This window comes from Diceros bicornis, chromosome 6 (assembly GCF_020826845.1).
Source record: "Diceros bicornis minor isolate mBicDic1 chromosome 6, mDicBic1.mat.cur, whole genome shotgun sequence".
Classification (NCBI taxonomy): domain Eukaryota; kingdom Metazoa; phylum Chordata; class Mammalia; order Perissodactyla; family Rhinocerotidae; genus Diceros; species Diceros bicornis.
Window position 1 is genome coordinate 33,281,573 of NC_080745.1, and position 12,440 is coordinate 33,294,012.

The 12,440-nt window shown below is 40.1% G+C and overlaps 2 protein-coding genes across 4 annotated transcripts in view; one reads left to right on the forward strand and one right to left on the reverse strand.

Moving 5' to 3' along the window:
* Positions 1 to 58: 58 nt before the first annotated feature.
* Positions 59 to 7,421, forward strand: DNAJC9 (DnaJ heat shock protein family (Hsp40) member C9). Of its 2 annotated transcripts, XM_058543210.1 has the most exons (5): positions 689 to 2,535; positions 2,682 to 2,822; positions 3,426 to 3,680; positions 5,542 to 5,628; positions 6,003 to 7,421. In XM_058543210.1, exons 1-5 carry the CDS (start codon positions 2,356 to 2,358, stop codon positions 6,120 to 6,122), a joined length of 783 nt encoding a protein of 260 aa, XP_058399193.1. In that variant the 5' UTR covers positions 689 to 2,355; the 3' UTR covers positions 6,123 to 7,421. The 2 variants fall into 2 exon arrangements, with proteins under 2 accessions (XP_058399194.1, XP_058399193.1); XM_058543211.1 differs by lacking the exon at positions 5,542 to 5,628 and having other exon boundaries at positions 59 to 2,535.
* The window catches only part of FAM149B1 (family with sequence similarity 149 member B1), a 75,748-nt gene continuing 70,711 nt past the window's right edge, over positions 7,404 to 12,440 (reverse strand). Inside the window, exons 13-14 of one of the 2 annotated variants that reach the window (XM_058543203.1) lie at positions 9,705 to 9,783; positions 7,404 to 8,576 (exon numbers count right to left, since the gene is read on the reverse strand). In XM_058543203.1, the coding sequence (XP_058399186.1) occupies positions 8,503 to 8,576; positions 9,705 to 9,783 (153 nt within the window). In that variant the 3' untranslated portion in view covers positions 7,404 to 8,502. The remainder of the gene's footprint in view (positions 8,577 to 9,704; positions 9,784 to 12,440) is intronic. The other variant, XM_058543204.1, reaches the window with a different exon arrangement.

Here is a 12,440-nt window from a genome sequence, read left to right on the forward strand (position 1 = left end):
TGGCCTGTCCTGAGCAGGGCCTAGGGAGGGATTTGTTCCTGTCTGATGTAGAGCTTGGTCTAGGTACTGATGAGCTTTTTCAGCCTCCTCTGGGGAAAGACAGTAGCTGTGGGTTGGGTTGGACATTTGGGTTGGGCCTTAGGCCTCTCGGACAACTTATAGTCTGCTGCCTTCCAAGACTTCCGTGTTTCAAAGCCGCCAACCAGCATGTCTATAGCCTAGCCACGTAATTCCTTTCTTAATCCTTTATGGTCATCCTACCAGCTCAAGAACACAGTTACTTCACTTATTTTTGTAATTGCAGATTTATATTGTCTTGCTTGATACATAATCTTAAATTGACAAAGGTAGATTTGTTATGGGTGTAATAGCCTACTTGTTAAGAATGAAAACCTGGAAGAAAGCTAATATTGTAAAGTAAACTACATACATTCTAAGCCCTTTACAAACAAGGTTATTTGTGAGGATTATAAGGGATCATGAAATTAGGTAGGATTATTTCCATTTTACAGATGGGGAAGCTCAGGTTCAGAGGTGGAAGCTTGCCCAAGACCACATAGTTCTAATATTGGGCAGAGCTAAGATTCAGACTCCAGTGTGCCTACCTGGAGGACTGGAGAGCCCTTTCTAACATATATTGGTGGGGGGCAGTGGGGAGCAGGGTGCATAAGCAAAGATGAGGGGCTTTTCAAAAGTCCACTTAAAAAGTCAGTGATAGAATCAGGTTTAGGTATCATGAGTTTGGTAATACAAATGACTGGCTGTGCCAAAAAACACAGAATATCACATTTTCTGCTCTACCAGAAGCACAGGATTCTACAACCACAAGCATGGATTAGGTGGTTTTAGTGCACACTCTGGATAATACAGATTATTTCAAATTCTGGTGTAAGTCTAGGATATAGGGAATTTATAGAGATTTTAAAACCCTATCAATGTACCAACTTAATTCTCTGGGTTTTATATTCTGAGAACAATTACCAGCCACCTCAAATTTGGGGTCATCAAAGCTTCCCCCAGGGTTGTTACTGGTTGGCTTCCACTTGCTTTGCAGAGACTTTGAAGGCAGGTCAGGCAGAAAGGAACTGACTTTCCTCAGTTTAATCTTGGATCTAGGGAAGAAAAATGCTTTGAAAACCATAGGAATTCTGGAAATTTAAAAGATATTAATCTACCCTGGAGAGTTTGAGATCTTTGGAGAAGCTTAATTGGTAGAACAGAGGAGAATGTGATTCTGAAAAGTATTGACCAGTGAGGGGAACTGAGGTGAAATGGATTAAGGTAAGGTATTATTTTGAGCTACTGATTTTCTGCCAACTTAAGTGTTCACTTTGTGCCCTGGTCTTTCCTTTGCCTAAGCTGTGTATAGACGTACTTCTGTGAGCTGATCCTCTCCCTGATTTCCAGAGTTTTATCTAGCTCTTGCTTTGGATCTCACCACGGCCCAGATTCTCAGCATGTCTTGGATAATTGCATCAGCCTATCTTGCTACCACATCAAATCCAACATGCTCAAACTCAGCTCTGCAGTTTAGAAAGCATTTTTTTTCTTTTTAAAAAAAGAGCCTTTGCTTCAGCAGCTTATATTTTTATTAGGGTGAAGGTGTGGGTCATGTTATCTCCACCAAAGTGGAAGGTGATTCAGGAGCTGGAAGGTGAATGGGAATGATCCTGTAATAAATGTCAAATTTATAAATCCTATAAGGAGTTTTTAAAAGACCAGTATTTTATGTTTTTTGTTTAATGTAGGCGTTTTTCTTGCAGGGCTGTAGGGAAGTACCCACCTAGCAATTCCAACCTGTAGGCAAAATTATTTGGGCTTTAGTGCTCTATGTACTCCTGTCAGGATCATCTTTGAAAAAAGAACAAATCTATTTAACCGTTAGGTTGAACCATGTAAAATTGCCAAATGCCGATGTTATGCCGTTTTTTACTTAAAAACAAAACAGCAATGTATAGGTTCAACCTAATATGGACGTTCCATTTACTACTGAATAAGCTTCTGCGCTGGGACATTGGGGAGAAGATAGGCGCCGGATGTCCAGAGTGAGTGGAGGAGAGGGCGTGGTAGCAGCTGGGATACACCCACTTCCTGCGCAGAAACGTTCCCGCGCTGGGAGAGACCGGGACGCCGGCTCCGCTCCACCGCAATCCAGGCCGACGCCAGTCTGGCCACGCCCCGTTTGCAGCCGCCGTAAAGCTCGGCGTCCTGGCCACGCCTCTTCCCGCGCCTCTTGTGACGCAGGCGTCCTGAGCGTTTTGCGCGGGAAAAGGAAGCAGGCCGGAGCTCTAGCCGGTGCCGCTGGAACGGGCTGTTTTGCCGGAGAGCTCCGCTTGCGCCTTACCGTTGCCGGCCATGGGGCTGCTGGAGCTGTGCGAGGAAGTGTTCGGCACCGCCGACCTTTACCGGGTGTTGGGCGTGCGACGCGAGGCCTCAGACAGCGAGGTCCGACGCGGCTACCGCAAGGTGTCCCTGCAGGTGCACCCGGACCGGGTGGGCGAGGGCGACAAGGAGGACGCCACCCGTCGCTTCCAGGTAAGCGAGTCCCCGCTCTACCGGCCGCCCGGCCCCGCCAGGTTGGAGTGCGCTGAACCCAGCCTGGAGTTTTCTAATCTTTATTTCTCGCGGCGCGGTTTTAGTGAGAGGTGCGGGAGTGACACTTGCATGCTCTTTTTTCGCAGATCCTCGGGAGAGTATATTCCGTTCTAAGTGACAAAGAGCAGAAAGCAGTGTACGATGAGCAGGGAACAGTGGACGAGGATTCTGATGTGCTCAACCAAGATCGGGACTGGGAGACGTATTGGAGGTTACTCTTTAAAAAGGTAGGGGACTCTGGAGATTTCTTTGTGACCGTTCCCATCATTCATTCAACAAACGACTTTTGAATGCCTCTAAGGCCTTGCATTTTGTATCGTCTAGGAGTGAGGAATTTGGCCTGGAAATATAAATACACACACACAGGCATTCCTCAGGAGATACACATATATGTCTGGAGAACAGACCTATTTAACCCATTAGGTTGAACTAGGTGTATATATACATACAGGCACGCACACACACTTAGTGAAATGAGTTTTTAATTTCCTGTTGAGTTGATTGTAGTGAAAGCGGGGGATTTAATTTTTTACAAGATGCTTTATTTTACATATCCAAATGTAAGTCCTGAGTATTTTTCTGAGTCTTTTCTCACCTTTGGAAACTTCACTTAAATTTTCTGGTCCCAGTTTTGCAGTTGGGAAGATTGGACCACAGAGAACTCTGGAAAAGCTTTGGCAGAGAAAATTTGGTTCCTTGCAAGAATTTCAACTGAAGCAAGTCTAATATTTTGGGAGAAACATTTCAACATCTAAATCTAGTTTTATTAGTATACCTTTTATTTAAAATAAAATTCTCAAAGTTAAAGCGTATGTGCCTTATTTGTTCAGATATCTCTAGAAGACATTCAAGCTTTTGAAAAGACATACAAAGGTTCTGAAGAAGAGCTGGCTGATATTAAACAGGCCTATCTGGACTTCAAGGGCGACATGGATCAGATTATGGAGTCTGTGCTGTGTGTGCAGTACACAGAGGAACCCAGAATAAGGAACATAATTCAGCAAGCCATTGATGCTGGAGAGGTCCCATCCTTTAACGCCTTTGTCAAAGAATCAAAGCGAAAGATGAATGCAAGGAAAAGGAGGGTAAGATTTTGAATGCTATTTATTATTTATATCTTGATTGCTTACAAAAAGAATTGAGGATACTTACAATAATGGAAATATATACAAGACTGCTGAAGTAAGGATAAGGGTTAACTTATTTAGTTCTTATCTAGTAAAATGAGCGTACCTGTTCATCAAGAGCAGCTTTTGTTTCCTGGTATGTTCTGCTCAAGAGGATTTTACTACACAGATTGTTTAAATATTATCTTAAAATAACACTGAAATATTCATATGGGCCAATTCTTGTAGCTTTGCTGAGGCATTCCTCAGGAGATAAAGTAATGGCTAGACAGTGATACAGATAGGTTGGTTAGACAATGGTTCTCACTCAGTTAAGGCATGGGGAAAGGGTGGCAGAGACTGTCTGGCTTTTTTTTTTTTTTTTTAACTGTCTCGTTAATACAGATTACTTTCCTCTTGCCCAGACTGATTCTTGAGTTGGACCCAGAATATACATTTTTTAAACAAACGATTTAGTTTATTTTGTTGAAGTTGTCTTTCTAAACATACTTTGAGGAACACATTTGTGGAGAATCGAGGATTGTGGCCTGTGTGTCCTTTATACCCGTGTTAAACTGTGGAGTGGGTGAGGTAGGGATGATGGCAAGGGAAAGGAGCTTAAGGACAGCCGGGGTTCTGGGACGGAATAGATTCAAGGTAGCAAACATCTGTGCCTCTAGTCTTGGGGAAGCCCAGAATGGTAAACCATTGCCTCAATCTGGCTTACATAATGGGAGCTCCGTGGAGAGCAGACAGTATAAGATTTTAGATCTTCGGTGGGTACCTTATTTTGTGTGGTTGAATTGGGGGTGGAGATAGGTCTGCAGCTTTTAGATACAAGATATAAGGGAAGGCTGGTGTGTGCATGTGCGTGTGTGTGTAGTTGAGAGAAGTGGAATGTGTATCGAGATCATCATTTTGGCTCATAGGTTACATCTGTTTAGACCCAAGCTGACAGTTCGCTGCTAATCATTTCCTCAGGTGAAATTGAGCACAGCTGTTTTCAGTAGTAGGCTGTTAGTTTGAGAAAATTCCCTAGTTTGAAGGGGGTTAGTTTTGAGAGAGACTCCAGCAAACTTGGGGAGGAGGGAACACAATATTTAAATAAATTGAATCAAAGGACTGAAAGTAGACAGTGGAAACTGTCTCTCTGTATTGGAATAATAAGGTCCTAACGTATTGTCGTTCTCAGTATTAGTAGTATTTAGCTCTATTTAGAAAGTTCACTGGGAGTTTGGGCCTCTTATAGTCTTAGTTGTTGCCCTGAAGGAAAGAACAAACTTACTACCTTTCCCAAGGTATTCTTGTGGTATTTTGGAATTGGTGCCCTAGGAAAATTTGGCAAAAGGATGTGGCTTTGAAATCAGGTAAAGAAAGGTTAAACTGAATTTATCATTTATTCTGACTACCCAGGAAATTTTAAACCAGGGTTGCTCTCAAGGCTGCCACCAGTCACATGTAAATTGGGTTTCCAGAGGAGGAATCTGAAGCACCTGTGCCCTGGCAACATTTGAGGGCGTCCTTGGCTAAATGACCTTTCCTAGCTCTCCTAGCATTTTGTGTTCCATCCTGTAACCAGGTGGTTTATGCATACTAATCTACTTGCCACCCCTAGCAAGTAGAAATGGGGAAAACTCAGAAATCCTTATTGGAAAAAGGATCTACTGCTTGCTGTCAGCAGTGTTGCCTTTTAATGAATGACGTATTTATGTAATTTTATCCTTTTTATCGATATAATCCTCAAATTGAAAAGGTCTGTACAGATTTGCTTTTGGGAAAGAGGGTGTATTTTTAGCATCTGTTAGGTTGCCGTGGAGTCTTACTTGAGTTTCTGTTTTAGGCTCAGGAAGAGGCTAAAGAAGCAGAAAAGAGCAGGAAGGAGTTGGGGCTTGATGAAGGAGTAGATAACTTGAAAGCAGTCATTCAGGTAAACTTGGCAGGTTGTCTGTGAAGGTTGCCGCCACTTCTTTCATCTTCTGATTCCTACTGCTAAGATTTTGTTTGGAGTGTATATATAGTGTTGTGGGTAGTTTGTTTTCTTTCTCTAAAACAGAATTCACATACCATATATTCATCCTTTTAAAGTGAACAATTCAGTGGTTTTTAGTATATTCATCAAGTTGTATAACCATCAGGACTATCTAATTCCAGAACATTCTTATCACCCTAAAAAGAAACTCCTTACCCATTAGCATTCACTCCCCATTCTCCCTTCCCACTAGCCCCTGGCAACCACTAAGTACTTTTGTCTTTATGGATAGTCTTGTGTTTTGAAAGCGTGTGTTTTAACTTCTCAAACAGAGCAGACAAAAGGATCGGCAAAAGGAAATGGACAGTTTTCTGGCTCAGATGGAAGCAAAGTACTGCAAACCTTCCAAAGGAGAAGGGAAAAAAGCTGCTCTCAAGAAAGAAAAGAAATAATGGAATTTTCTCTTCAGACATCCTGAGGTGTTAATTGGTGCCATTGTAGGCAAGGTAGAGTCAAGATTTGAAGACAAAAGTCAACCCAACCCTTGAGAAAAGTTGTCTTTCCCGCCTAAATTATTCAGATCGACTATGTAAACCAAGCAAAATCTCTCAATCTGATCTTAGTGGATCCTAGAAATGCCCTGACGTTCTGTGAGGTCCTTATATGAAGGACTTTGGTGGTGATGGTTGAGGGAACAGGGGGAGGGTGGTTTACTTTCTGACAGCACTTGCTTCTATGGATCTTCTGTACAAGGAACTCTGTCTAGAATGCGAGTCTGTCTACACTGCCTTTAGCAGTTGTCATTTTGCCGCACAGAAGTGAGCTGCAGAGTATTCGGAGTGATGTGCGTGTTTATTAGAACAGGTACTCTACTAGCTAGAATGCCTTCAAAACACTTGCTAGACATCTATCTTCCAAATACTTGCCAGTTTGCTTTTGGTTTGCTTTAATATTCTTGAGTAGACCCTTTCTCTTTGTTTCACTCAACCAGGTTTTGTACTCGTGGCTTATAGTATAGAAGAAACAGGTGTTCAGGTTACTTAAAGCATCTTTGTAAGATTTACACATGATTCAATAAACAAGTAAAAAATGACTTAAGTTCTTTTTAAATGATCCCAGTGATCATTTAAAATATGATCTAGAAAAAGTACGAATGGTGTTTAGGAAGAGAAGAGAGAAGAAAAGTAGTCCTAGTCGGCATTATAGTAGACAGCCTGGTTTAAGTAAAGAGATGTTGTAGTCCTGCGTGTAACTGCTGAACGTCCTTAGGCAGGTCACTAGCTTGTCTGAATTTGTTTATAAAAGGGTGAGGGACTTGGGCTAAATGTCTTCTTAGAGGCCCCTTCTGACTCTTAACTCGAACTTTGAAAGGCAAGCCATTTGATCCAATGGTTTGTTATCATGCACTCACAGTATTGATCTGTGAGACTAGTACCGAGATTTTCACTTATACTTAGTTGAATTGGTATGTATTCATTAGAATATAAGCAAATTTTTAAGGGATTGTTCAACTTAAAATCTCTGATTTGTAGGCTAATACCATATGCATAAAACAAGCTTTCTGTTACTGAGTTTTATGTATCATAATTTATCTAAGGTAAGTACATGGCACGTTTTTTGTTTGTGATTACAAACAGGTTAAAAAATACTCTCTTTAATTGTATTAAAAATATCATTTAATGCAGATTGTTTGAAGCATCTGTCTTCATATGATACCATTAGAACACTATGATATAATAAAAAAATTGCCCCAATTTATGATCATTTGAATTTATCTACTCTGAAAATTAACACTAAAATCTAAAACCGGTATAATCATCAAAATTAAAGTTCAAGGAAATTGAAATAAAATAAATTTAAGCTATAGTTAAAACCATTGCTGCATTCATGAGTGTGCTCAGGAAAAGGTCCATGGTAAAATCAGAAGAATGCCAAAGTTCTCTACTTCTGCTCTCAGGATATGTTTATACTGGACTAATTGCCAAACTTGCTGAAATTGAAAGGAATTGCATCTTGCTGACTCACTAGTAGGAAGTCTATATATTTTTTAATTGACTTTCTTAGAGCTATAGGAGAAAATCTGGCAAAGTGAGGTTAATATTTTGAAAGAAAAAAAAATGACCACTAAAGTACTTTAAGAAGAAAAGAAGCATGACCTGATATCAAGCAGGCACTGTGAGGTTGAGCTGTCCTATCTGAAAAAAATATGCAGTATGATTTATTACATAAGTTACTTTACACCAGTGCTCAACATTTATGTCTTTAGTTACCCTTTCCATCTCTATCTGCCTATGGCATTGAACATCTCAAGAGAAAGCTTTAGGAATGACATCTCTTTGATGAATAGCTCAGCTTTTTGACAGCACTGTCTCCTTAAAACTGAGAGTACAACAATCCAGAAATCAGTACAAGCAGAAGTATTCCAAAGCCCCAGTGATAACTTAAGGTTATCAAACAATCATTTGCTGCTGTTTGTGTATGTATAGTCTCATAGAATCCTATAATAATTGAACTGATCATTGTTAACAGACAACATGAGCAGTTATTTGGGAGTACTAATTCATTTGTTACATCTTTGGGTACAAGCTTTACTGTCCAGTGGAAGAGGTTAACTTATGCTGAAAGGAGACAGTAACTGGAGATCGAAACAGTACCTGTGTAATCTTCGGTGGATACTGTCTTTTTTGCTCAGTCAGTTGTACCAAAATAACTCTTCATGAAGATGGTTTCAGGTTGTCTCGTGTACACGCTCTGCATCAGGGATGACAACACTGGTTCATGAAGTCTTCCCATGTGTTCCCTGCAGGCTGAAACAGCTTCTTGTCATTTGCCCTATGGTCCCTGCCTGGTCCTAGAGACTGGTCCACCTCTGTTTTGAGATTTTGTAGATCCGTGTAACTGAGGACCTGTCAGACAAAGATGACATCACAGGGTAACATTAGTAGACATTCTAGATTTGGTAATCTCAAGTTCATATCTAAGGGCTTTTTTGCACCAATTATCAGTTTGACTTTAAATTTGGAGACTGGGACTATGTAGTATATATTTACTAAGGCAATAAAAACCATGTTTGCATATTTTTATCATGTAAAAACAACAAGAAAGTCTATATTAAGATAGGAAAGCAGTAACCTAGTTTTAGAGAGGAACCCGCTAATTAAAGAAGACGAAAATAGTCTGTTTTACTTACCTAAATGTTACACTAGTTACACATGACCATCAACATGGCCGAATGTAATAACGTAGCTCAGAGGCAGCATTGCTTCTCTGTGAGGACTGATCCAAGAATAGAATCCATTGAAAGCATGCAAAGACAGTGCTTAACTAGGAGCTGAACTAAGAGAATTCATTTGGACTAAGATGGTTTGAGGCAGATTACTTTTTAATGTACTTGCTGATTAATCTCATTATTAATGGGAAACATTTCGACTGCCCAGTACTTCTAAATTTCACCTACAGCCTAATGAGAATGACCCTGATGGTGGTGAGAAGACAATTATAGGAAGAATTTAGATGTCCTTAAATTTGCTCCCATCACTCCTATATACATAGATCTGTAGAATATAACTTAGAAATAAAAAAAAAATTAATGGGATAGAATCAGACTCAGCATTATCTTGACATTTTAGAATTTTTTTTTTTCCCTTGGCCTAGCAGGTTAACTGACCAAAGCAGTTTAATCCATAGCTATATGGATTTTGCCTACATAATAAAATCCATGCAGTGTTTGAATGTTATGAAAATGACTTATTTGGCTTAACTTTTTTAGATTAAAAAAGTACTGTTTGCCAGATTGGTGAGAAGTTAATTTACATATGAGAAAACAAACAGAAATATGGAACTTTTTGCCTCTGAACACTAGAGTTCTCTTTTTATTATATCCCATCTTCCAAGATGAATTTGAGGTGATTTACAAAGATGTAGGAAAACAATATATAATAAAATCCAGAGGAAGGGAAAATATGCTTAGAAATAAGACAAAGGCAGGGTCTTAACATAGCCACATAGTAGTAAAATAAGATGCATGGCCCCACCTGTCCCTGCAGATCCCCTGCTAGGTTGGGCCTGATGAGGGTACTCAATAGCACATGAACGGCGATACTGTGTATCTGGCTGAAAAAGAGAAAAGATGAGACACTTACAACACGACTTCTTCCAGAGGATAATACACAAGGGAAAACCTTGAAATCAGACAACAGTGTAAATGGCATCAACCGCCAATCTGAGGGATGAGTTGGCTGAGTGCACTGTTATATTCCACGTAAAAAATCCCAAGCCAGAGGCCCACAAAGCCATTTGTCAACTTATAAAAATTGCAAGTTTACAACTTATATGCCTTTAAGAAAATCTTAGCATTTATAAATAATCCAGATGGTTTAATATTTTTAAATATTTATAATTGGCTGCCAAGGGAATTTTTTCTGATTTCTATTACCTGCTGACTGTTTAAAACAACAGAACAGAGCCTTTTCAGCAACATTGAAACACCCTTGACTTTACCTCCATACTTGCAATGTGACTCTCAACATGAAACTCAGACATTTCAAAATTACCTCATGGAATTTAAAGATTTTAAAATAAGACTAAAAGATTAAAATGCAAATATCAAAAAAAAGGGCTATCAATGCCATACCGCTGGCACTTCTGGAATAAAACACATCCTTCTCAGTTCCCTGTCAGAGCACTGGATTCAGGAGATTTCAGGAATTTTTTTTCGATCTGGTCTGGTCCATGTTTTCGATCGGGGTTCAGCAAACTTGTTTTTTTGTAGAGGGCTAGACAGTAAGTATCTTAGGCTTTGTGGTACATACTGTCATCGCCGCAACTACTCAACTCTGCTGTTGTAGTGGGAAAGCAGCCATAGACAGTACATAAGTGAACAAGCCTGGTGGCTCTGCTCTAATAAAACTTTGTTTACATAAACAGGCAATAAGCCAAATGGCCCATGAACCATAGTTTGCTGACCCCTATTCTAGATGAGAACACCAAGGAACAGAATGTTAGTCTGGCAATGCCTGGCCCAGGACTCGGATCCAGTGCTCTTAGTTACATTGAGTTACTAGCTCATCTCCCTTTTCATGACAGCAAATTGGGAGAGAAATGGCTAAGGTAAGAAATTTTTACTTTTGTTATTGTTCTAAACATCTGAAAAAGAAGAAACTTTGAAATGTTTTTATGTGTTCAGTTTTATTCCTAAGGCAATCAAAAATTAAATGTTTGATAAGAGAGAATCTAGCTACAGAATATAATCATCAACACTACTTGACAAATGTCCTGGATCAGATTTTGAGAAGACAGAGGTTCTCAAACTTTCTAGAGCTCACACTGAGTAAGAATCAGAATTGCTCACATTTCCCTTTTGCCCTTGTTTTGGGTAAATCTCCCCCTAAATCAAGCATCTTGAGGTCTATTGGGTTGAATAGTGTCCTCCCAAAATTTATATCCACCTGGAATCTATGAAGTTTACTTTATTTAGAAAAATGATCTTTGCAGATGTAATCAAGTTAAGATGAGGTCATACTGGATTAGGGTGGGCCCTAAATTCAACGACTGGTATCTTTATAAGAGGGAAATTTGGACAGAGACACAGGGAAGAAGGCCATGTGAAGACAGATGCAGAAATAGAGTGATGTAGCTGCAAGCCGAGGAATGCCGAGGAATGCTGGCAACCACCAGAAGCTAGGAAGAGGCAAGAAAAGATTCTTCCCTAGAGCCTGCAGAGGGAACATGGCTCTGCTGACATCTTGATTTTGGACTTCTAGGCTCTGGAACTAAGAAAATAAATTTCTATTGTTTTAAGCCACCCACTTTGTGGTAACTTGTTACAGCAGCCCTAGGAAACTAAGAAAATGTCCCATTCATTCTAGTGGAGGAAAGACCGTACAGTGCTTTAGGCTGATACAGTTCAAGCGTTATGAGTTGGGATAAGTGAGCTGCAAACACCACCATCCTGACAACTAGTATAGGATGTGGAGCCCTGGTTCCTGGGCACTAAGTATGGCCCCAGCCACTTCCCCAGGCTCTCGCCTTCTTGCCACAAAGCAAATAAGGTAGGGCTGAGCTCCTGGTCTACAGTTGGGCAAGATCAGTGCATAACCTCCAATCTCCCAACCAGGTTTTTTCTATTACTTGCTTAAAAGTAAAAGGGGTAGTAAATGAACATTAAATGGTAAGGCAATGTCAGCATTACAAATACCAATAAAAAAATGAAAGTCCTAACTCACCCATCCATCAATCTATATCATAATCTGACACCACTTTTGGTGTAACTCTTTAAGAGCAGGGTTAGGGAATGAAGTTATGCTAATCTAATAAGCACTGGGGTTTAAGTTTTTTTTTGCTTATTCTCAGAAATATATTCTAAACTTTAAATTATTTAGAATTTGTAATTTATGTGTAAGGCATTTTACCTTATTCTTTTTACAAGTTAAAAGAATGAGTGGCAGAGACCACTTAGTTAGAATTTCAATAAAATCTTGTTACAACACTATTTTTGTTAGAACCTCAACTTTTATTCTTAGAGTTGATTAAGCCACTACATAAAGTCTTGGGTTTTTTTTTGTGAGGAAGATCAGCCCTGTGCTAACATCTGCCCATCCTCCTCTTTGTTTTGCTGAGGAAGACTGACCCTGGGCTAACATCTGTGCCCATCTTTCTCCACTTTATACCAGAGGCTGCCACAGCATGGCTTGCCAAGTGGTGCGTCGGTGCACACCTGGGATGCGAACCGGTGAACCCTGGGCCGCCGCAGCAGAGCGCGCGCACTTAAT